General features: G+C 44.2%; 1 protein-coding gene across 1 annotated transcript in view; it reads right to left on the bottom strand.

Annotated features, from left to right (window-relative positions):
- The window catches only part of ABHD12 (abhydrolase domain containing 12, lysophospholipase), a 46,541-nt gene extending 26,783 nt beyond the window's left edge, over window positions 1-19,758 (bottom strand). Inside the window, exon 1 of the mRNA XM_065630382.1 lies at window positions 19,553-19,758. Coding sequence (XP_065486454.1) covers window positions 19,553-19,692 — 140 coding nt within the window. The 5' untranslated portion in view covers window positions 19,693-19,758. The remainder of the gene's footprint in view (window positions 1-19,552) is intronic.
- Window positions 19,759-24,118: the final 4,360 nt, after the last annotated feature.

Genomic DNA, 24,118 nt, shown 5'->3' with positions numbered 1-24,118 from the left:
ATCCAAGACAACGTGCTGAAGAATAGACATTGTAAAATTATCAGTTAAGTCGTTAGTGAGCAATTTAGCTAAACTGAACTGCTACTGCTCTGCAGAAAAGCTATTTCAGGAAATAAATGGCCTACACAAGGAGCTTTTGGTGTGCTCAGGCAAAAGCAGCAGCAATATACTTTTCATCCCCTTTTCACCAGGAAACTAAGTAGGTCTCGGTTGGAAAATACAAGTGAGCTAGAGAATAAACAGCTGCAAGCTGAAGACATTGAAGAATATCATAAACAGATTTCTGGGAACAATAAACGTAATGTGTAAAGCAAACAAACAAAAAACAACAAAAACATCCCACACCAACCCAAAACACTCAACCCCAAGTCACTCCAAAATCAAAAACAATCCCCACTCACATCACATTTTCTCTCTTCATTCACCAAAGGCTTCTGCCCAACTTCTGGGTTCTGTCTAAACACACACAAAATTTGAAGTAGTTTTTGCTTCACAAAAGTTTCTGAAGTAGATGTGAAAAATGTGTTCTCTCTCCAGACATACTTGAATATGAAAGTAGAAAGTCCTTCCTCCAAGTGTGACATCAGGAACAGAAAATTTTCCTTGTAATTTAAACCTGGACAAAAGTCATATTAACTAAGAACAAGCATATTTTGCATCTGGGTAGACAATAAGAGTATCTGACCAGCAAGGAGGAGCTGGGGGTCCTCTCATGAAAGCTTCTCCTGAGTGCGCTATCTTTACCAGCACTAAGGGAAACAGAAACACCCTTCGTCTCACCACAGAGAACACCTGCCAAACTAAGATTTACATACTGCGCTATCACACAACAGGGATTTCAACCCGTGGTCCACACAGTGTGTCTGCAACAAGCAGCTCAGGCAAGCAAACTTTCTTTCCATTCACAGTGAACTCTGGAGGCTTTATAAACAGCAAGTGCCCAAACAACACACTACTGTGGCACGTTCTCCATATAGATTCAGATTAAAACAATTTCTGCTGGAGAGCACGAGTATCACTTATGTGTCAGAACTATGCTAGAAGAATTTCCACTAGTATCTCCTTATCAGCTGTGCTACAAGGGTGAAAGGGCAAGCCAAGTGTGAAACAAGAGACTGGTACCATCAGAGCTGCAGTTGAGAAACAAGACCATTTATCAGAAACACACACATGCTGAGCTTGCAATCCCAAAGGACCTACAGACAAATGCATGTAGAGCCCACATGGACCTTGCCATCTAGAAGAGGCAACAGTAAAATAAAATGCTCACAAACACCCAAGTATGAGGCTACGTTTGCTCAGTGAATACTATTTCTCTGGCTTGTTCTGGTGTCTCTCAAATCATCAGTTGTTTGAACTGCAAACTGGCAATCCTTTCCCAGCAGGAATTTAGAGCACAGGATGTGGAAAGCCAAGACCATTTTCATTCTTGGTTACACAAGGTATCTCCTGATTACCAGGTGACAAAAGTGACTTTATAAGACTTTATAAGGCAGAAATAAATAATGTGAATAATGGCATCAAGAGAACACAGTCCCCCACTTTTCTAACAGAAAACTCTTTTTTTTATTGATATATTCTTCCCCATAGACAAGGATCAAGACCATAACAACCAGGAGGCAGATGAAGACATGGGCAAATGATTAAAAAAACCTGAGGGTCAATGAGAATTTAAAGGACTGGGATGAAATTGAGTAAACAAAGTTATGCAAAAAGTGTCCTATTCTACAACTTGGAACTTGCAACTGAGCCCCAGGGCACACAGCGGTGTGCAGAAACAACACAGCAGCCAGGCACATAACAGCCCACACCAAGTCACTGGCAAGCCCTCCCAACTTCCTCGCTAGTCTTGCTTGAAACAAGAGGTGATTTCTAGCCCAGTGTCCTGGTTTTGTTAACAACAAGACTAGTTCATCTTTTAGTGAATTTTCCTTTCAGCTAAGTTCTCCTAAGTAACTGCACTTTTCTGAATTTGGCTGCATGTTTTTGCAGACAGGAGCTGATAACATTAGCAATGGAATGCAGAAGAGCCCCAGATTTAGATTTACTGCTATGGCAGCCAAGGTTGCTGATAAATTTTGCAGTTCCCATAAGTGAGAGGGGTGTATTTGCAAGGAGAGGCGAACAGAACAGGTGACCAAAATTGACCAACTAAGTATTCCATCCCATCCACATCATACACCCTGTAAAAGTGGGAGATCACAAGGGTCTAGCTCTCTTCAACCATGGCCAGCATCTGAAGAGGACCCTGCCTGTCATGCCTGTAATCCGAGGCCTGATTCCAGACCCTGCATCCCTGAATCCAGTCCAGTTTGCTGCAGAGTCCAGCCCAGGACATCTGGTTAAAAGCATTACTTTTTTTTTTTTTCCCCCCTGGCTTCTTTCATAAAACAACCCTCAAAATCATGGACATAAACATGTATATCTGCATCCTCAGAGATTTTTTAGTTTCAACAAATTCCTAAAAGCCTTCAGTCTTATAAAGACCTGAAAAACAAGAACAAAAGAAGCTCTACCAGATTCCTTTGCCATCTCCTACAAAAGTATCTTAATTTTGAATATTTGCTCATTCTGAAGAAATATTCTAGTCTCTCTCGAAAACTAAGCTGCAGTATAGTATCATCCCTTCAGCACTTCTTCAAAAGAATGAAAATACTATACTGCAAAGAGCTCTGCAGAGCACATTTTTACAAGGGTAAAGGACTTAATGATTTTTCAAGCATCCAGCAGCAAACATATTGTTAGTGACACATGCTACATCTGTGAAGGACATGATTTACTTTTTGATGTTTTAAAAGATAACCTGATCTTACAGCTATTGGGATGCGACAGAAAAGTTCGGATATCTATTTGTTTCTTGACAGCCTCTTACAATTCAAGTATAAATCCTTCTGCACATAAAGCCAAGCATTAACAGTAAGAGTTGTTAGACCTGTTACCAGGAAGTATCAATTAATACAAGGTAAATTTCCATTCTGTGCCATCAAAGGTAGAGAGGATACAACAGGCAAATTCACACCTGATCCTATGGCTTTCATCACTGTAGTATACAAAACATTCATCAACTCAAGAAAGGAATCTGAAATCAGGAACTATTTTAGTCATGTCATAGAATAGTTTGTGTTGGAAGGGACCTTCAAAGCTCATCTAGTCCAACCCTCCCATCATGAGCAGGGACATCTTCAACCAGATCAGGTTGCTCAGAGCCCCATCCAGCCAGGCCTTGAATGTTTCCAGAGATGGGGCATCTATCACCAATCTGGGCAACCTGTGCCAGTATTTTACCACTCTCATTATAAAAAAAAAAAAAAATTCTTCCTCATGTCTAGCCTGAATCTCCCATCTTTTAACTCAAGACCATCACCCCTTGTCCTATTGAAACAGGCCCTGCTAAAAAGTCTGTCTCCATCTTTCTTATAAGCCCCTTTTAAGTACTGACAGGACACAATAAGGTCTTCCTGGAGCCTTCTCCAGGCTGAACAACCCCAACTCTCTCAGCCTGTCCTCACAGCAGAGCTGTTCCAGACCTCTGATCATTTCTGTGGCCTCCTTGGGACCCTCTCCAACAGGTCCATGTCTTTCCTGTGCTGAGGCTTCCAGAGCTGGATGCAGGACTCCAGGTGGGGTCTCACCAGAGCAGAGCAGAGGGGCAGAATCACCTCCCTTGACCTGCTGGCCACAATTCTTTTGATGCAGCCCAAGATACAATTGGCCTTCTGGGCTGGAAGTGCACATTGCTGGATCACGTCCAACATTTCACCCACCGGTACCCCCAAGTCCTTCTCCACAGGGCCGCTCTCGATCCCTTCATTCCCCAGCCTGTATTGATACTGGGACATGCGCTCTGACTCAGATGCCAGACCTTGCACTTTCCTTGTTGAACTTCATGGTCCCAAGGCCCTGAAGTCTCTTTTGATCACCCTTGCACTATGGGTCACAACTTCATTGCCATCCACATGGAAGAACAGTAATGGGCAGTAGTTCAAGGGCCGTACCAGGCTAGGAAGTTTCCTGGTGCTGTCCTTAAACCAGACCCCAGGAAGGCAGCAGACATCCCTAAAAAGGAGGGTCTGTCCAGCATATTGGACCCTCTGTACCCCTCAGAAGGGAGTCACCTACAACTATAACCCTACTTTTCTTTCTCATGGAAGTGGTTATAATACAGGGGGTAGGCCTTTCTCATCCTGTCAACCCCTGTGGTGTAGATGAACCTTCATTTTCCTCATCCATTGTCTGGCCTTCCACATCCAGAGACTCATACCTGTTGTATAGAGGCACCTGGGAGGGAGAGGTGAGCAAGGGGGGGTTTCACCTGCTACCCCAAGTGTGGACTTGCCTCCATTCACTCTTTTCCCTTGAGCTACTGTCTTCAGTCTCCCTTAATCTTGTTTTTTTTACTGCTCACTCTTCCTGTTTCAGGAAGGCCAGAGCATGATGCCACCAGTCTATTTCCTCCTCAAACTCCCTGATGCTTCTACTTCTCCTCTCAGCTCTACTATCAGACAGAGCATATCATCCACCTGTTACATGAACAGTAAAGAGGCTACAAGAGACCCTGAGAAGCCACCCAGTGCGTTCTCCCATCCTACAAAGGACATGCTATTTAAAACAGTTGTATGCTTCATTCCTCCCACCACCTCCTGGCAAAGTGCAATAGCCCATGCTTCATGAACATACCTCTGCCAACGCACAGCTGAGCTTGATGGATTGAAGTTCATCAGGTACACACAACAAATCAGACTAGCTGACTTCTCACTGAACAGTGACTTTTCCCAGAAAAAGAGAAGGCTACCAGAGCACTTCAAAAGCTGAATAAAGATTTACCCAGTAGGCAGAGACAGAAAAGGTTATCCAAACCTCAAGATCCAGCTAAGCTACTAAATGGTCCTATTTACACCAATGAGAAAGTGGGAGAGGGGTGAATAAAACACTAAGCACACCTTCTTAAATACTGGCCTTAAAAAGCTAGGATAGAGCAAAGCACTCAAGTCTTCACCAGCAGAGACCCAGCCCAGGAAAACCTACTCTGCTCCATAGTTCCCACCAGCCTATTTAGTTTGACTGTACCCAGGAGCAAGCAGTTGGGATGTTTTACTATTTCTCTTTTAATTAAAAGACAAATTAACAGGAATAATGAGCTTAATAAGGCAGTGGAAAGGCAACTAATTTGAAGCCTATGGATTTCAATAAAAAAGACAGGAAAGAAAGGCAAGTTGAGTTTTTTGAGAATGTTTTCAAACATACAAGCTCTACCTTCAGGTTCCTCAGAATATATGACATCTTATTTTTTAAACAGACACACCACCAACAGTGATAGAAAGTGAAGGTGTCCCAACAGAGACAAAAGCTCAAAAACCAGCAATGACAAGAAGACGTCAGTACACCCATAAAACCTTTTGAGTTAGCATCTGGCAGAAAATTCAAACCATTCTAACCATAGAAAACCACTGCCAACTACTGAAATTTATTCTTTCATTTGCTATTATTATAGCAAAAAATGGTTTGTGGTTTTTTTTCTGACTAGTATGTTGTATCTCTAAAGCACAGCAGAAAGCTATCATAAGCATTCTCTTATTTCCTTGTTCATAGCAGTATCACAGACAGTGAAAGCTGCATACACAGTTTCAGAGAAATGCTGTGTGTCAGCAAACGAAACTAGAATATTTTGTCTATATGCTTACCAGCACTTTCAGCATCCCACCCCTTATTTTCCATTGACAATGTCCTACGTAACATCAATCAAATGCCTACTGACACTGTCTTCAGTTAGGCCTACTGGATTTCTCTCATCTTTTAAAAATCACCCCATATCACCTTTCAGTCAGAGAAGTTACCCAAGTTCAACTGACAAACTCTACATGGGCAAACTATGTAGTTAGTCCTACTTTCCATATGCTTTCATATCTATGCAGCCTGACGTTGGCAGACGTTAGTGTGGCAAGAAAAGAAAATTCATCATAGGAAGGACCTCAACCTGCATCATAGCAGATACATGCAAACAGATATAAAATGAGCTTTTCAAATTCATCAGTTTGTAGACATGGTTTGGCATTTGTCGTAGAAAAGCCTGTTCAAAGAAGGAGCCTCCAGGACTTTTTCTTTTGGCAGTGGCATCAGATTACAGACTGTACAACTGCTGCCTTAGACATAATGCTTTTCAGCAATGTCCCTTCCGCCCCTTCATTGCAAACTGCCTATTCCCAAACTCTTGCCTGAGGCTTCCTAATCCATTTCAGCCCCCAAACAAGCTGTTGCCTACAGGGCATCTCCTTTTGGCTGAGGTAAGAGCTTCAGGCAGTGTTGTTACAACTATCTGAATGCAGATGAAGTTTGAAACTTCAAGGTCCCAAATTTCCCCAGTAAACTACTTCACTACTTAGCTCCCCTCTTATCATAGAATGCTAGGAATTGGAAGGGACCTCAAAAGATCATCTAGTCCAATCCCCCTGCCAGGGCAGGAACACCTAGGTGAGGTTACACAGGAAGGCGTCCAGGCAGGTTTTGAATGTCTCCAGAGAAGGAGAATCCACAACCTCCCTGGGCAGCCTGTTCCAGTGTTCCGTCACCCTCACCGTGAAGAAGTTTCGTCTCATATTTAAGTGGAACCTCCTGTATTCCAGTTTGTATCCATTGCCCCTTGTCTTGTCATTGGTTGTCACTGAGAAGAGCCTGGCTCCATTCTCATGACACTCACCCTTTGCATATTTATAAACATTAATGAGGTCTCCCCTCAGTCTCCTCCAAGCTAAAGAGCCCCAGCTCCCTCAGCCTTTCCTCATAAGGGAGATGCTCCACTCCCTTAATCATCTTTGTTGCCCAGCGCTGGGCTCTCTCCAGCAGTTCCCTATCCTTCTTGAACTGAGGGGCCCGGAACTGGACACAATATTCCAGATGAGGTCTCACCAGGGCAGAGTAGAGGGGAAGGAGAACCTCTCTCGACCTACTAACCACCCCCCTTCTAATACACCCCAGGATGCCATTGGCCTTCCTGGCCACTCTCACTTAGACTGCTTCTGTGCCTCTTTCTGATTAATATCAAGTGATTAAACATTAACTTACAACAGTAAACAGCAAGAAGGAAGTGTTGTAGCTTAGCCCCAGCCCACCCCCCAGCCAGCAGCTCAGACAACATGTCGCTTGCTCACCCCTTCTCCGTCCCTGATGGGATGAGAGGGAGAATCAGAAAACAAAGGCAAAACTCGTGGGTTGGGATAAGAACAGTTTAACCGAACACCAAATAAAAATGAACAAACAGTAACAACAATAAAGAAAGAACCTACAAAGCAATGGACACACCAGCTGAGAGCAAGCGAGAGGCTGCCCCCACCCTGGCCCGTCCCCTTGGCAACTGTTCCCTCCGGCCAGTTCTGGGTTCAACTGTCCTGGCAGTGTAGAAATTAACCCCATCTCAGCTGACCCAGCACAGGAAGCCATCTTAGCCAGTCATTCACAAGAACTCGGGGCTGTCTCTAAAAAGAGATATAACTGCAAAGTAAAGGAAAGCATCTCAATGAACTGGGTTTTTCAGAAGAGACCAGCCATCTCCAGCTATTGAAACCTTAATAACCACATTTCGGCTTACGGAATAGGGCAAGATCTTGGGCAGGGCCTGCAAGAATCAAGACCCCAGTGCAGCAAGAAGGGGAAATGAGGCATGACCACTCAGGCTAAGAGGAATAGGAAGGTACTGTTGATCGGTCAGTCAATAGCAATGAAATGCCAGGGAGGGTCATGCAGGGACTCAAGAGGGCACCAGGAAAAAAAAAGCCCATAAGGTGTGAGAAAGGCAAGTTAGTGTACAATGTTAATGAACAGCAATTATGGAGCAGCCTCCAGGTAATGTATGGGCCTTTAGCAATAAAACATGTTTGCAAGAAGCAGAGCAAATGAGGCAAGGTACGGAAGGGCTCACACAAGCATTTACACACCCTGCAGGACAGGGACACAGGAGCTACATCTAACTTTTCCCCCTGAAGTACCCTGTCCCTTCCCAGTGCCATGCTCTGGGCTCCCCTCTTCACAACCATCACCTAAGAAACTACCCCTGACAACACTACTGGCCTAATTAATCCACTGCAAGTACTGGCACTTCTTCTGAAGGACAGGAGCCTGGAACTGGATCTTGATAGCTTACATTCTAATTGCATGAAATCTACCTATGTGTCACAGAGCAAGAGACAAGAACTAGATGGACATTCCGCAATACAGTACTGATTTATTTTAAATGAATACTGGTGGCATGGCCTAGGCAACAGCTATGCTACTTCTCAATGCTTGGGTAAAATGGTATTAGCATTCATGTGAATTGTGTGTGACAAGAGCAATCTGAAAGTTGTGTTTGAAGAAGAAAGGAGCAGATGCTTCTGTTATTTAAAGTATGGAGCAAACAATGAATAATTATACCCTAGGCAACTGAACAATTGACTTTTGGGACAGAAAAGCAGGCTTGTGGATTAGAGTTTTAAGGCTGTTGACTTGCCTTGAATGCATCTTCTGCAATAGCCATTTAGTTTGTGCCAGACCCGTTCCAGTAAGAACCATTTGTTTAAATTCTAATATGCTTTCTCCAGAGCTCCCCAGCAATGCTGCTGATGCTAATCAAATCTGAAGTCACCCACACTAGATTTTAGTTGAGCTTGGCACTGAGATACCACTGTAGAGCAAGGACACTCCCTCCACAGTGTTTACTGAATTCTTAAGTTTTCCACTCATTTCACAGCTGACAGTTGGTTTATATCAAAGGCACAGCCCTCTTACTAGTCCACAAGCTGGGGAACCCAAAGCTGTCTGCAAAGGAAAGAGGAAAAAACAGGACATAAACATGAAAAGACTGAAACAGCACTGAAGTGGAAATCAGGAATTCGAGACCAGCTGAGTCGGATTCTTATCGAAGCAGTACAGCTTATTTCTCTCTACCATGCTCTCCCTCACAAGGAGGAATATCAAGGTGCACAAGCAAAGGTTCAAAAGCAGAACCAATTTAGACAGTTCCTAACTGCTGTTTAACAGAGCCACTTGCCTGTTGAATACATACCATAATTGAAAAAGCATACAATACATATGGTAAGGGCCAAGCCAGCTCCCCTACCACCACTTAAAACTTGTTAACATGCTGTAAATCCACCAAACTTGCAAGCGTGTGTTAACCTCACAGAAATAACAGGAATCCAGAGTCAGACTCTGTTCCTATGGACACATGTGCATGAACACGTCTATATTTCCAAGCTGCACAACTTTGTGAACATGAAATCTTTTCATGCAACAGTTTTGTGATATGGCCACGAGCCACACAGCTTGAGAATTACCACTACTGGCATGCTCTGTGGCTCTTGCTCTCTTTTAAACCCTCTGAGCAAAAGTCTCATTTGTGTATTGTAGATCTTTTTCCTTTCAAATACATAAAGATGGTCATCTTATATTAGTCCAACTGAGATAGCTCTGCTTTTTCTGGCAGAAATCCAAAGCCATTCTTCCTTGAAAGCCTGAAGGAAAAGAAAAAAGCTTTTGCGTTAGCAGGGATTTAGGTGATACTGCCACTTTTTAGATGCACAACACACAATTATTAACATATTTTGATTACAATGCACCAACAGTTCCCTGTTAGAGGCATACAAGCAAACAAGAACATTAAACAATGCCAAATCAGTTACATTTAGCTGGCAGTCAGTGTCCTCTGTAATTGTGACCCGTTTAAAAAGGGAAGCTTAATGAACAGTGCATGGCCATAAAGCAACAGCCATGGTTAAAGAACAGATGTACAAAAAAATACACAACTGCTGTCAGCCTCCGACATACCTTGAACAGGGGGTTATTTTGCATACAGTCAAGAAAATTAATTCATTCCTACTTTCATCTGTGCATTATTCAGGGATTCCGGCTTTAGCTATCATCTTGTGAGGAAACAACTCCAAAAGGACAAATGCTTGAAAAATTAATGATAATTAAAACCAGCACCTTTGCTAATACTACAAAACTCTGAAGAGCCAAACTAGAAAACACATACTCAAAGAAAGTGAAAAGCAGGTGTTGGGAGTTTCTACTTAACTGCATGGAAACAGAACATTTTGCAGCACTTCACATCAGCCTGGCACAAAGTTTAACGTGAAATGTGGTCCATACTCTGGTAATCAAAAGGGGAAAAGAATGCTTTACTAGAGACAGCACAAAGCTATCAGAAACTGAAAGAAAAGGTTATTCACTGCATTTCTGCTGGATTTGCAAGGATAAGCAAATGGGATATTTCCAGTGATTGTGTCCAATTCACAGTTTTCATATCCAGCAGTATAAAACTGACATTGTCAGCTTTACTCCATAATACTTCCTAAAGCTGCTCTGAAACCAATCAAAACTTTACAAAAAGTGAGATAGGACTGCTTTAGGGGAGAAAACAGAGCCAGGCTTCCCTTCCTGGGGATGCCAAGGAAGTCTAAAAGTCTACTCGATTATTTAAACACCTTGCACACACTTTCCTCCACAACCAAAGGATGCTGCAACCTGGAAGCTCTGACTCCAAAGCCCCAGTTACATCACCCTCATTTGTGTAGGCTTCTCTGTCTCAGAAAAGTGATGCCAGGGGAAGCTTTACTACCAGCAGAAGGCAAATCAGCCCATAGGCAGGGTAAATGCATTTACTGCTCTCTGCTCGGAGCTTGCATATATTCCACTGAGAAGTACTTTTCCAAGAGGATTTTTTTAATCTATGCCACCTGAAGTCCTTTATTCTGCACACCTTTCGTAACAACGACCATATGACGTCATTTCTCTTACTGCTCAACACCAATCTCTTTTGCAAGAAGAATTAACCAGCATTTTAAGTGGGTATAAATCTGATTTTGATATAACCATTAACACTGAGAACAGCAGTACAGGTACTACAGGTAAGAACATTTGAAATCTCAGCTACCCTTCATTGTCCTGTGCCTGTTGTACAAGAAGCGTACTATAAGTGAAAGGTAGGGGCCAGATTTTGGCTGACCCATCAGTTCTTTTTGGAGGCTGAGAAGGAACATCAGTTCTTGCTATTCACACATCGCCCCTACTAGAACACAAGAGGATGGTAACCAAAGAAAACCATCATCTCTCATATCATGCTCAGGAAGAAAAACTCTGGGTTTAAGAGATGTTAAAAGGGAAACTCTGTATTCTACTATCTGTGCTTAAAGATATTCAGCATCCATTCAGACATGGCAGTTACCAAAAAAAAGTGAAACTGGTCAGACTATCGGGGGGAAGGTTTTTCTTTTCAAAATAAACTCCACAAAGATTGAACTACTTACACTGCTCAAACCCATTTGCCCTACACTGGAAGGTTTGCTTCAGCTATTTCCTAGATTCATAAGACAACTTCAATGCCTGGGGTTTTCATGCTCTTCTTTTGATTCCTAAAATTCTCTTCCTGTAGTTTGACAGATTGTTAGGAACAAGGAGAGGACAGCTGTAGGGCTTATCTCAAATACTTTCAAGTGTTTGTGTTCTAAAAGTTAATTTTCTAGTCCAACAAGCTTTTTTATTGCTCTACTACTCGGTAAGAGCTACGATGTTGAAATAAGAAACACTTTGATTTGGAAAGTAAACACAGAGATCCTTCCTGTTAGCTCAGTTCAATAGTCATACTTTAAATAATCAAGGCGCTTAATAGAGTCTAAAATTAGGAGATTCTGCTTGCAAGTTTGAATTGCTTTCAATAAGGAAGAGGCAGATTTCTGAAGCTCAGTGTTGCACTGTTTTCCCAACAGTTACTGTTCTGAGAAAGAGATAGGTGCACAAGCATGGCCCAAGTGCAAAGCCTGGACATCAGCCTGACTCCTGGACGGACAACACACATGCCAGGCCTCCGTGAAAGGACACCTGACAGCTTGCAGAGGCCATGACCCAGAACAACTTCACTCTTTTTCCACAGTTCCCATCCCACAGTTGCACACTCTTCCCTGCCTTACAGCCAGCTACATTTAATCTGTGTTCTGGTGACCTTTTCAGTACTTCACCAGTGGCCCTAGACTGCCAACTGCTCTGTTCATCAGTCCTCATCAACCTGCTCCTCCTCTCAGTTTTACCAATAGTAATTGTCTCATAGTTGGGATAGCTGATACACAAAGTTACGCACCCTTGAGCCCAAGCACCAATTCCAAAATAACTCCCCAGTTGTGTCTCTCTTCACTGAGTTTTCAACACAGAAAACATGCTCTCCATTAGCAATGCAAGTCCTGTCAATAAAATAAACTACAGTACAAAGTCAATTGCTTTGGAGAAACAATTTTACCACTGATGCTTTCATCAACCAGGCTGTAATCTTGACAAACCTGTCACATTTTTACACTGAGACCTCCCTTCCACAGGGCAGATCTATTTTCATGTATATATATATACACTTAGCTGCTAAATCTTCTTCCACTGAATTGCAAATCAACTCTTACCATTAAAATTGCACAGACAACCTCAGGCTAATGACTTTAAAGACTCCTCGCTCTCCCATTACCCTTTTAATACACTAGAAGTACTTTCTTTTAATCTTCTTGTGGTACTGATTCAGTCACAGCTACATTAACATAGTGCTCTCACATTACCACCTTAGTGAATCTCCCTTGCTTACAATCACTCGGTCTTGATGTCAGTTTTCCACAACTGCAACACCAACAACATGACACACACAGTGCAGCCACCCACTGAGTTTCCAAAACCCAGGGTTCTGCAGGGGAATTGCTATAGAAGCTTATTTACTAATTTCACATCCTGGCACGATCACCAGAATAATCTGACCTACCCTTCAGGCCTGGAAGGATAAAGTAACTTCACTGTAGCCTCCTAAGAGGACATCATGGTGCCTTTCAAAGGAAACTGGACTCAGCAGGCAGGACTCTTCATCTACAGAAGTCCTGCTTGGGTGTATTAGGCCTCTTGCACATGCTGCAGCAGCGGATTCTGGAGAAGAAATGATGCCACCATCATTAGTTTTAATGAAAATACCACAATGTTGTTTTCACCAAAAAGAAACACATATGTATTACATCTGGAGAAAACTTACAGACTCACTGTGATGACCTGTGACTGCATTTGCATCTGTATGCCATTTATAGCATGAAAGCAAGTCATCCTCAAAAACTAGTTTGTCAGAAGTAAACCACTGATCCTCTGTGTAAGTGAAAACAAGCTGGAAATAGACATGGGGATACCAGAGGAAAAAGGGATATCTAGAGGGAAAAGTACGCACAGGAACCTAGGACTTGTGCTGATGTTAGAAGCTCAGTTTAGCTGGTCATCCTATAGCACAGCACCACACTGGCTGACAACCCAGCCCATGATTATACTCACTGGTATGCCCAAAGGAACTGGTAGTGGCCAGTTGAGAAGAAAGGACAGAAAAGATTGTGACAACACTGAGAAGACCTTGGTCTCCACAGACATCTTCACTCCAGAGGTGACTAGAAAGTCCTCTCAGTCCCAGGAGTTACCCACAACCACCCATACACTGGGAAGTTTAGGTGTACTGAAACAAACAGAGGTCTGCAATTCAGAGAGCTCCTAAGTAGAAAAGGACTTTCGAGAAATTACAAAGTAGCAGCAATTAATAACACCACAGTAATTATTAATTCAGGCATAAGCCATCAAAGCAGAGCAACTGAACCCAAGGGCAGGCATGATGTCACACGTACGGCACCACAATGACATCAGGAGTTCAAGGACACCAACAGAAAACTCAGTCATAACTACAGGGCAAACTGTCTTCAGTCTGAAGTAAGCCCGCTCAAGTATAGGGCTCTCTGAGAAATATGTGCACTTGAGAAAGCTGCAAGACTGTAGGATGACATAACACAGAGCCGATGCAGCAGAAAAATGCTGTGCATCAGAGATAATTAAGAGAGGCTCAGGTGAAAGGTCCAAGGAAATACATTTTAGGTCATACAGACAGGCATGCAAGTGGATGCTAGGAGTCTCAAGAGATGCTCGAGAGAGTAAATTATGCCTGTTTAACACAAAAAACAAAGTCAGTGATGAACATGGTGAAAGAAGCAGCGCTTTAACAGTAATGCACTGAGGCATGGAACTGTCAGCTAAACATCAACACGGTGGCCTCACAAATCAGCAAGTCTTTGGAAAAAAAAAGTCCCATATTAAAAAAAACAACACTAATAAAACTAATAACTTCCCACATTGCAGGGAGTCTTGCTATTTTCGCTGAATGAATTACACATCTTCGAGAAAGAAGGAGGACAAGATGAACACAAGGAAGGAGAATTATAATGGCTGCAAAGGCTGAACGGATTGGGAAGATGATGTAGAGCCTAAACACCTAATGCTCCCAACTGGGTAACGTGGGAGCAAGTCAGGGCACTCACTAAGACACAAACTGCCAAAATGGATAACAATGCACGAGACACACCAGAATTTAGACACAGCCACAGAGTTCCTTTTCATTTAAAAAAAGAAAAAAAAAAGAGTAAGGCATGGAGTAATTACACAATCCCACTTTCGACAGATCTGAGCAAAATAATACTGTGCATCCTCTTCAAGAGAGAATTGTAACAAAAACCCCCAAAACATGACCAAAAAAAACCCGAGCAAGCCATGCTACAAAAAGAATCCACACACAGAGCAAGCTGCTTTTACACATTTTACACAAAAGAGGAACTGTGATTCAACCTGCACTTGGAAGAAAGCACAGACAAGTGACTGGAAACCATTCCATAGTTCCTTTGCAAACTTTCTTCAAGAACAACTATGAAGAACAACTGAAATAGCAGCAGCTACCCAGTAGGAAGGTGGAATTGGTGAAAAAGATGGGTGACTGATGAAATGTCTATACAAACAGCACGTTTCCTCTTTGAAGAGTACTAACAACTGATTTAACCTGAAGACAGCAATTAAGAGAGATAATTGCACAAAACTCACTTGGGAAAAGAAAAAAAAAATCTTAAGGAAGATATTGATGAAAACTTGCAGAACAATTCAAAATTTGTCATCTCAGCTACAATGACTAGAATGGAATAATCATAAAAGACTGTGCAAATGCTTCCAAAGTAGCATCAGGAAAAAAGAGGCCAGGCCTTGAGATACAAGGCAAGAGAGGGAACAGGGGGAGACATAACAGATATGGCCAAGTTTTCTATCAGAGGAAAGATACTGCTGCTTAAATCCAAAGAGACACAGGAAGGCATGGAGCACTTCAGCAGCTGGCGCAGGATGGCACCAAGGGTTACCACATATCGTATTTGACACACCTGGGCATACTCACCATTCCAGTAAAATTCAGCTGCGTCAGATGGAAAGACAGCAGCAGACTACTGCAGCCCCGCATCCTCAACGCTCACTGTATTTTCACAGAACTCCCAGGAAAGGGTACCATAAAAGCAACCTTCTGCCTTTCCAGAGAAGTTTCTAAGTGAGAAAGGTGCACACAGCGAACACAAATGCAAACGTGGGTGACTACAGCGTAACTGAAATTACACCAAACCGTAACATATTCAGACAAAAAAGATCTAGCTTGTGGGATCCACATGCTAGACAGCCAGAAGTGTGCCAAAAACGCACCGTGTAGGGACCTATACCATGAACAGGGGGTCACTAGGAGAAAAGATAGCTGAGAGAACTTAAGAGACAGCTTCTCCTTGGACGCAGGAAGACAAAAGCGTTGAGATACCTAGCTTACACAGAGGGGACCTGGAGCTCTTCACTGCTTCACAGCATGGAGAGACACAAGTTTTAACACTTGCAGCAAACTAGTGTTTGTAGGAGAACAAGGAATGGCAAAATTCATACTTCAGGTATACAGTCTGACTATTGATTGGGATTAATGAGGCACAGATTAAGGACTAGGTCACAGAAGGGAAGGGCAATATACATGTGACTGCCACCCGGACCAGGGTTCAGCAGAAATGAGACAGGAAAATTCGCTTTTATATCAATGCCAGTATTAATACCATTTGATTTTCTTTATTCTCTGTGCTCCCACATAAAGGTTTTCTAAATCTAAGGCTGCTCAAATGCATTTCCTCAGAACACCAGAGCCACTGACCACAAAAAAAAAAAAATCAGAGCAACTACCCAAAACACAATGCTACCTTAAAAACCACCCAGCACTTAAATGCTGTCACTTGGAAAAATGCGTCACAACAAACATTAGAGGAATGGCCATTCATGCAAAACACGCATACTGGGAAAACCCAGCACTGCATGCTGCTTCTTTAGTACTGCATTATTGCATGTAATAGTTTCTGACAAAACATCTCCACTCCTTTAAAAAACAAGTTATTCACAGACTTTTAAAGTAGCTACTGGTAAAGTTCTTAGATAACCACCATATTGTATTTTACCACTACCTATGGAACTAAAATGGAAATATCTGTATTTGTTCCTTTCTGTTTGTAAACCACTTAAGAAGAGCCATATCAACTACAGCATGCACTAGACAAAGCCACTTAAATCTTATTTATCAGATATTCATCTCCATTATACATATATGCACACACCCTTTCTGTAACAGAGTAGCTCAAATGCATAGCTGAAACTTCAGAATGAATTTCAGCTCCTGGATGAATGAGCACAGTGTGATGATATGACTGAATCAAACCAGAGGGACAAATACGGTGCTAGTGAAAATTTAAAAATTAAACAATACTGTTGCAAGAATAAGTTGCAGCCACTTCAGACAACTGTGGGGTGGATTTGCTTTTCTAACCAGCAGTTTGTATCGTTTACAAAGAAAAGATGGAAAAATACATACTGAAGTCAAACGTATGTGCTGTTTTCCCAAGTCTGTGGGGAGACTAAATAACAGCAGTAGGAAATGCAGACAACCCCACTTCCCCTGAATGCAGAATTCACAGCCACCAGAGGAGCTGATTTTAACTATTCCACTAACAAGCATGCTGCTAAGAACAGTTTGCTGTGGTACAAGTCCCCAGTTCCAGGTATTACACCACCTCCAGCATCCCAGCAACCTTGCGGCAGAGTTTTCACCTCCTTACAGCTTCTGCGAGCTGGGGAGTAAAACTGATGTACAACACCGAAAATACCGTCACAATCAAATGCTAATTTTATAGCCAGTGGTATAAAAAATGCTGCAATAACAGCATGACTTTGCATATTAAAGTATGATATAGATTATCGTTCAGCAACTTGTTAGCCAAATAACTGGCCACAGTCAGGGTAACCCCAAGGGAGGTCTGCTGTGTACGTACCCTTCTCATGTTCATCTTTAAACACCCACTGTTGTCCACTGCTGAAGGTGGGGTACTGGTCTAGGGAGCTGTATGACCTGACTCAGGGTGTTTGTTCTGGATGACAACCTTATCTCTGAGCACCATACTTTCTTCTGCCCCTCCCATTCCTGCATGCTCAGATTCACACTTCAGCAGCGTATTTGTCATCCTGTAGAAAAACATAACTGGATGGTACTTGCAGACCCAGACGTCTTGCCTGAAAACTACTGTCTGAAGGCTCACAAGGTGAGGAAATCAAAGGAGGTCCATTGAACGTCAGTAAGAAAGGCAGACAACTCAACCCATAACAGCAGAAAAGAAAAATCAACACAAGCAGAGAAGTGCGCAATTGTTGCACTTTGCACTTTTACTCAGTTTAAAACACACATGCCATTTTGGCAACAACGCACAAGATGATCTACAGGACTTTTTTTTTAAATAATAATTTCTTGATATGTGGAAGGAAAGTGAGTTCCAAAGCTTTCCTACAATGTCAGGAGTTTCAGAAACACTGTTGTATGGAATACAGTACCTAAGAAAGAAAGAGCAAGTCCAAAATACATGTAGGATACTTCAGGGATTTCTGAAACAGGCTTCGAAGGCTCAACATGAAGAAAAGTGAGAAAAATTTGCCTGCTGACCATTTTCAAATGCACAAATGGAGAAATAAATACAAGAAAACTTTCCACAGATTGGATGTTTTCCCTGCTTTTAGCTTGGCCTTTACAATACAGTGTATCTAATAGCTGTGCTATGTCTGGTTTCCACAACAGCCTGCAATACGTGCCCTTTGGGCTTGCTCAGTGCTCATCACTGAAGTATTTCTACCTCAGTAAAAAGTACTTGAATGCCATTCACAACGTTGAAGAAGTTAATAAGCCATCATCTGATTACCTTAGAAGTTATACTCTTGGACAGATGGAATAAATACGCTGAATTTTTAAATATTACAAAAGCGGAACACTGACAGAGCCTGATCCATTGCACAGTCATTGGAAGAATCAACCCAGTGCCATCTTCAATTACCAAAAGCTTGTCATAATAGAGATCGCTGAAAACATCCAAAGGTTTACCACCAGGGCATAAAGTTGAATAGCTACTACCCAATAAAAGAAATAACATTTTAAAGCTTCTGTCTTTGAACATTACAAAAATCCATGCCATGAACAGGAAAAAGTTATTTTCAAATGTTAATTTTGTCTATGAGAACAGAGAAATTTTACCAGGGAAATAGCCACATTGGCTCATTTTCTAGAAATCCACTGATAAACACTTTTTTTTTTTTAAACAGACTGCTGTATTCCCAAAGCACAGCAATTTGGCTTCAGCTACCCAAACCACACAGCTCTTTTGATCATTAAATATTCTTCACACTTACAAAACACAGTCAAAGAAAAGCACTATGCTGGTGTAGATGAAACTATAAAAGGTTGCGCCTTTTCCTTCCCAACCCTCTGCAACTGTGAGTCAGTCTTCACTGTGCACTCCATCCCCTGAAATCTTGCATGAAGGTTTCAGCTTATAAGCATCTTCCATTGTTACAGATTTTATCTTTTTATAGAAGAACACAGCATAAATATGCACAAAATGTTTAAAACGTTAACACAGCTGGTAAAAAGCCACAGCTAAACTCTCTTCAACAGAGCCACACATATAAGTTTCTCCCATCAACACCTAAATCCGATTCATTTAATCAGTCTACCTGCAGGTCCCTGCTCCTCCACACTCTCTGATGGATAAGATTTTGTGCTAGCCAATTTTTGTGGGGTGAATGCCTGCCTATACGAAGGGGGCTGGACGAAGCAACCCTCAGGTATGAAAAAACAATCCTTCCAGCCTTTGCTATGCAGATCTGCGTCTGCAGGACCCGCTACCACCCCATCCTCTAATGAGTTACTTGTACCGAGAACTCGAAAGCACCCGAGGAGGGGACGGCACCTGCTCACCCGGCACACAAGGGCCCGAGCAGTGTAACCGACGTGCGAAACATCCCGAATTCCCACGTACTTTTCTGGCCCCGGGGCTCTCCGGCCGCGGGCTGCTGCGGTGCTGCGGAGGGGCGGAAAGACCCTTTTCTCTCTCCTTGCATAACACAGCCCCGCCACCACCGCCTCCCCCATCATCCTCCCGCCCTGCCCCCGCCATCCCCGCCACCAGGCTGAGGAGGTGCCCGAGGCCGCGCTCCCCGCCAGGCCCCCGGTGGGGAGGACCGAGACGCCGCTGCGGCCGCAACCCACGGCGTAGCGGGGTTGCCGAGGCCAGGGGTCCCTCCGGCGCGGTGCGGCGGGCTCAGCAGGAGCACGGGGCGCGGAGGACAACAAAGCCCGGCGCGGGGACGCCACCGCGGCGGCACTCACCTGCCCAGCGGTCGCTTCATGCCCGTGTCGGCAGCGGGCAGGCGCAGGCTGTGCCTCAGGCTGCAGCCCTTGTCGAGGGACACGGGCGCGGCGGCGGCGCGTTCATGCTCCACCGTGACCGACTCGTTGCGCTTCCTCATGCCGAAGCGGCGGCGGCCGGGGCGGCGGAAACGGCAGCGCGGCTCACGGCCACCGCTCGCCCTGCGCCGCGCTCGCGCCGCGCCACGCCCTGCCCTGCCCCGCGCCGCGCCACGCCCTGCCCTGCCCCGCCCCGCCCCACCGGCGCCCCCGCCAATCCCCGCCTCCGGAGCGGGCTCGCGAGGAAGGTGCTGCTTGCCAGTACTTCAGAGGGACCGCGGCGCCATCTTTACTGCGGGTAAAAGCGCCGGCTGCCATTTTGTTGGCAGCTGGAGGTGAGGCCTTGATGCTGTGTTGGTGCGTGTCACAGGGCAGGGACCCGGGAGATATCGCCGCTGTCATCCTGGAAACCTGCGGGTGGCTGGAGCTGCTGGCACCTGGCATGGACACCTGGCCTGTGGAGCTGCTGCTCACAAGGGGGGATGAGCCTGGCATCATGAAACTGCTGCTGCTGAAGAGCTGGTGGAACACGGGGAAACACGGCAGCTGTGAATGAAAGAAACCACCTGGTCTGCGTGGGCACTGTGAGACCCTGCCCGGTGTTAGAGGCAGCAGCATCTGAGCATGGAGAAATGGCAAAGCTGATATGGATGCAGAGAGAGGCAAAACTAGGAGCAGCTCTGACTGTTAGACTCAGTAGGAAGGACGGACAGGCATGAAGCACTGAGATGACACAGATAATCGTGGCCTTGGTCCCTGAACAGTCAGAGATCATTGCCTTCCTCTATTTTGTCTTCCAGAACTTTCTCTGAAGCAGAAGGCAGCTATATCAAAGTTACGGATGTCATTGCCCCCCTCCCATTTGCTCTGTAGCCCTCTGGAGAGGTTACAAAACCACTCTGGAAAGCATGTCCTCATCTGCTGATCTCTACAGATGCACAGAGGCAAGGCTAACTTGCTACAGAGCTTCCCAGCAGTGTGGTGATTCTGCACTGGAAACAAGTGGTGGCAAATAAAGAATAAATAAAACATCCTCTCCAGTATCAGCAATAGCTGGTGGCCGCGCTGTCCATACCATCGCGGAGCAGGACAGCAATGCACTGCAGAAAGCAGCCACGCTCAGGTGTTCTGCCTCCCACTGCTGCTGCTGGGTTGATGTATTTGGGTATCTTCTGTGTTCCTGTAAAGCGAAAAAGTGAAGCAATTATGGGAAAATGGCTCTTCAGACAAGTAATCTCAGCTGTCTTGCATCCATTTCTTCTGACTTGCTCCCAACTGATCCTGTACCTGGTGGAACATGTAGATTCAAGAGAAATACATTAATTAATTAATCCCAGCAGCAAAGACAAAGGCAGTGGACCAAAAAGGGGGAAGCAATTGTTAAAATGCAAGCCTCAACTGTCTCAGCAGTTACAGATAGCTAGCAGAAAGTACTGTGTAACGTGCTGATATGTGCTTTGTCATGTCTCTGGAAGATTCTCCTAACATTTGCAACCTTTTAGGAATTTTTCTCTCAAGCAGATCATAATTGCTAAAATTTTCAGCCAGGCTTTTGTAAAGACTGGTTGTTCTCTTGCCTGCTTTGAGCAGGAGAGTGTTCTTGTTCCTCTGTTTCATTTCCTACATCTCATTGGTACGACTCAATGCTGCAATTGGGTATTGTTAGCCATGTGTTAGCCATAGCTTTGCCTAGTGATAACATGTCATCAGTGGTGGTCTCTCCAAAAGCAGGCTCTGCAAAGGCTGCATGGGGCTCCTTGGGAGTGACAGTGCAGTCCTGTGAAGAGGGAATTGCCAGCTGCTACCACACTTTGACAAAAGAGATTCAGGTGTCATAAGTCCTCTGAGATGCTTCCAGGTGAGGTTTATTACTGAGAGGGATGATTAAGGAAAATTACTTGAAAGTCTGTCTTTGTGGCATGGGCCTTAATACTGGTTGGCTTTTTTTCTGTGCTAGGAAGAAGACAAGCAAGTATTTTCTTGTGGCAACCTTAAGCTATTCTCAGCATTTCTAAAGGCTTTTCTTCCTTAGCCATGTACAAGTATAAACAGGTGCTTGTTTAGTCACTCTCATCACATGACGTTTTTAAGATTCATAAATCACCACATGATTTTTTTTTTTTTTAGTGTAACGTCCTCTAGGCTGCAAGTACATAATTTATAGAATATGAAGAATATGAAGATCCCATTTTCCCTTCTTACCTATTGAAAAAGATGAGTGCTGCCTCAGAAATACACCCACTCATAGAAATAAATGCATGGCATCCATTCTGAATTCCAAATTAACCCCAAATGCCATGGTTGAATTCTAGTGGAATTGATGGGGGTTTGTTACAGAGACAAGGGTCCACTACAAATTGTACTTCTGCTGCTGTTACAGGGAAACCAAAGTGAAATTCTACCATCTGCGGCTACCAAATACTTTCTCTGAACAATGCAAAACTGCTTAGGGAATGTGCATGATTTCTTAGCAGCCAGTAACTCCATGTGGTTCTACAAAGAGAGCATGTACAGGAAGAACAGGAAAATCCAGTCAGGGTAAAGGCTGGGAAAGAATCTGAGATTTCTTAGCTCAAGGCATGAGCAAAGATTATGGTACAGCAATAGCAGAAACTGTCCCTGTGGGCAAGGACATGTTCCATAGGGTTTCTGTATGTCTGGAATGATCTGGCAGAGGTCTGGAGACAGGCCACAGGGCAAGGACACAGTCTGCTGGAGTGCACCAATGGTAATCTCCTCCCCACCCTGGATCCTCCAGAGGCAGCTTCACCTGAACTCACCTGCCTGGCCTGGAGATGAGGAAGAGAGGTGGAAATTGGAGGACAGCAAGTGGGTACACATCCTAAGTAACATCAAGAAAAGGGATGAGAGCTGTGTTTGGCTGTGGATGAGCTCAACCAAGTCTCCCCAAAGGACAGAATCCAGAGCAGTAGAAACTGACAGAACCCCAAAAGGCTAGGAGAAAGTACTGGTTAGGAAACCACTGGGAGAGAAATCTCTGGAGACCACAAGGATATTCAAAGCAGCAGAGAAATTAGAAAAGAGCAGAGCCACCTCCTTTGAGGAGGTGCTTGAACGGGGAGCAAAAGCCAAGGAAAGGTGACTCAGGGCAGAGCAGATGGAGACTGCACCCTGCTGAGGAAGGCAGCAGTACCTCTGGAAATGCAGAGAGGCCTGCAAGGAGGACAGCTACCCAAGCTTTCTGTTCTGCAAATTGCTCTTCTCTGACAGGACAAAGAGAGAAACCTAATGCTACAAGCTTTCCCTACCCACCATTCATGCCACAAATTCTACAGCTCAAGTTAGTGGCACGCGTTTGTACTTGATGGGCAGCATAGGGCCTTCTGGTGAGTTGAGTGCTCCTCCGGCTGCTGCCTTTGCAGCACAGCACCGTGGTATTCTTCATTCTTCATTGTTGTGATAGGACAAGGGGTAATGATTTTAAACTAAAGGAGGGGAGATTCAGGCTAGACATGAGGAAGAAATTTTTTACAGCAAGGGTGGTGAAACACTGGAACAGGTTGCCCAGAGAGGTGGCCGATGCCCCATCCCTGGAAGCATTCAAGGCCAGGCTGGATGGCGCTCTGAGCAACCTGATCTAGTTGAAGATGTCCCTGCTCATGGTGTGGGAGTTGGACTAGATGAGCTTTGAAGGTCCCTTCCAACCCAAACTATTCTATGATTCTGCCTACCCAGCTGTCCCTAAGTTGGGCCATGTAGAGGAAATTATGAAGAATTCAGATGGAGAGGACTGTGGAGCCATCCTTACATGCTGACTTAATGAAGGCAGGAAAATCCGGGTTACTAAGGGCAGAGCCAACTTTGGAAAGGTTCATCATCCAGTGCTCCTAACAAGTCAGGGAACTCTTGCTTCCTGATGATCCCAAGTCAGTACAACCTCCTGCCTGCTACCTGCTAGTTTTCCTAGTCGACAGTAGACACAGAGCTGACTGAAGCCAGCAGAGCTGGACAGAGTTTCAGTGTGTGGTGGTGCTCCAGTCTGCTATGCAGTGGCTGAGCCAAGCCTCTCCAGCAAAGCTAGAGTGTTTCCACCACTCTCCTGATACATCCTTGGCTATAGCTAAGCCAGTTTCTGAAAGCCCTGTGTTGAAACGAGTAGTGCTTTTTAGATTACAGAGTTCTCAGTTAAGTAGTAAAGCATCTGGGAAGCATTTCTACTCACCTGCCTGCCTGGGCACTTCCTCACCAGTGTGTCTGAAGGTGTCCAAAAGACATCTCTCTACAGTTTTCTCTATGCTGACTATCTTGCATGCCAGTGACAATGGTCAGTAAGATGGTCATGAGGTCCAGGAATGTCATTCAAACCCCTTTTCGTCCACCTCAGTTTTCCATGAACGTCCTCTAGATCCTGCAGATCTGGTGACTTCATTTCCAGGAACTGCAGAGTCTGTGCAGAATCATAGAGTGGTTTAGGTTGGCAATGACCAAAGTCCAACCTCTCTGCCATGGGCAGGGACATGTTTCACT

This window comes from Caloenas nicobarica, chromosome 3, assembly GCF_036013445.1.
Source record: "Caloenas nicobarica isolate bCalNic1 chromosome 3, bCalNic1.hap1, whole genome shotgun sequence".
Lineage (NCBI taxonomy): Eukaryota > Metazoa > Chordata > Aves > Columbiformes > Columbidae > Caloenas > Caloenas nicobarica.
The sequence above is the reverse complement of the archived record's forward strand: the minus strand, read 5'-3'. Positions and strand labels throughout refer to the sequence as shown.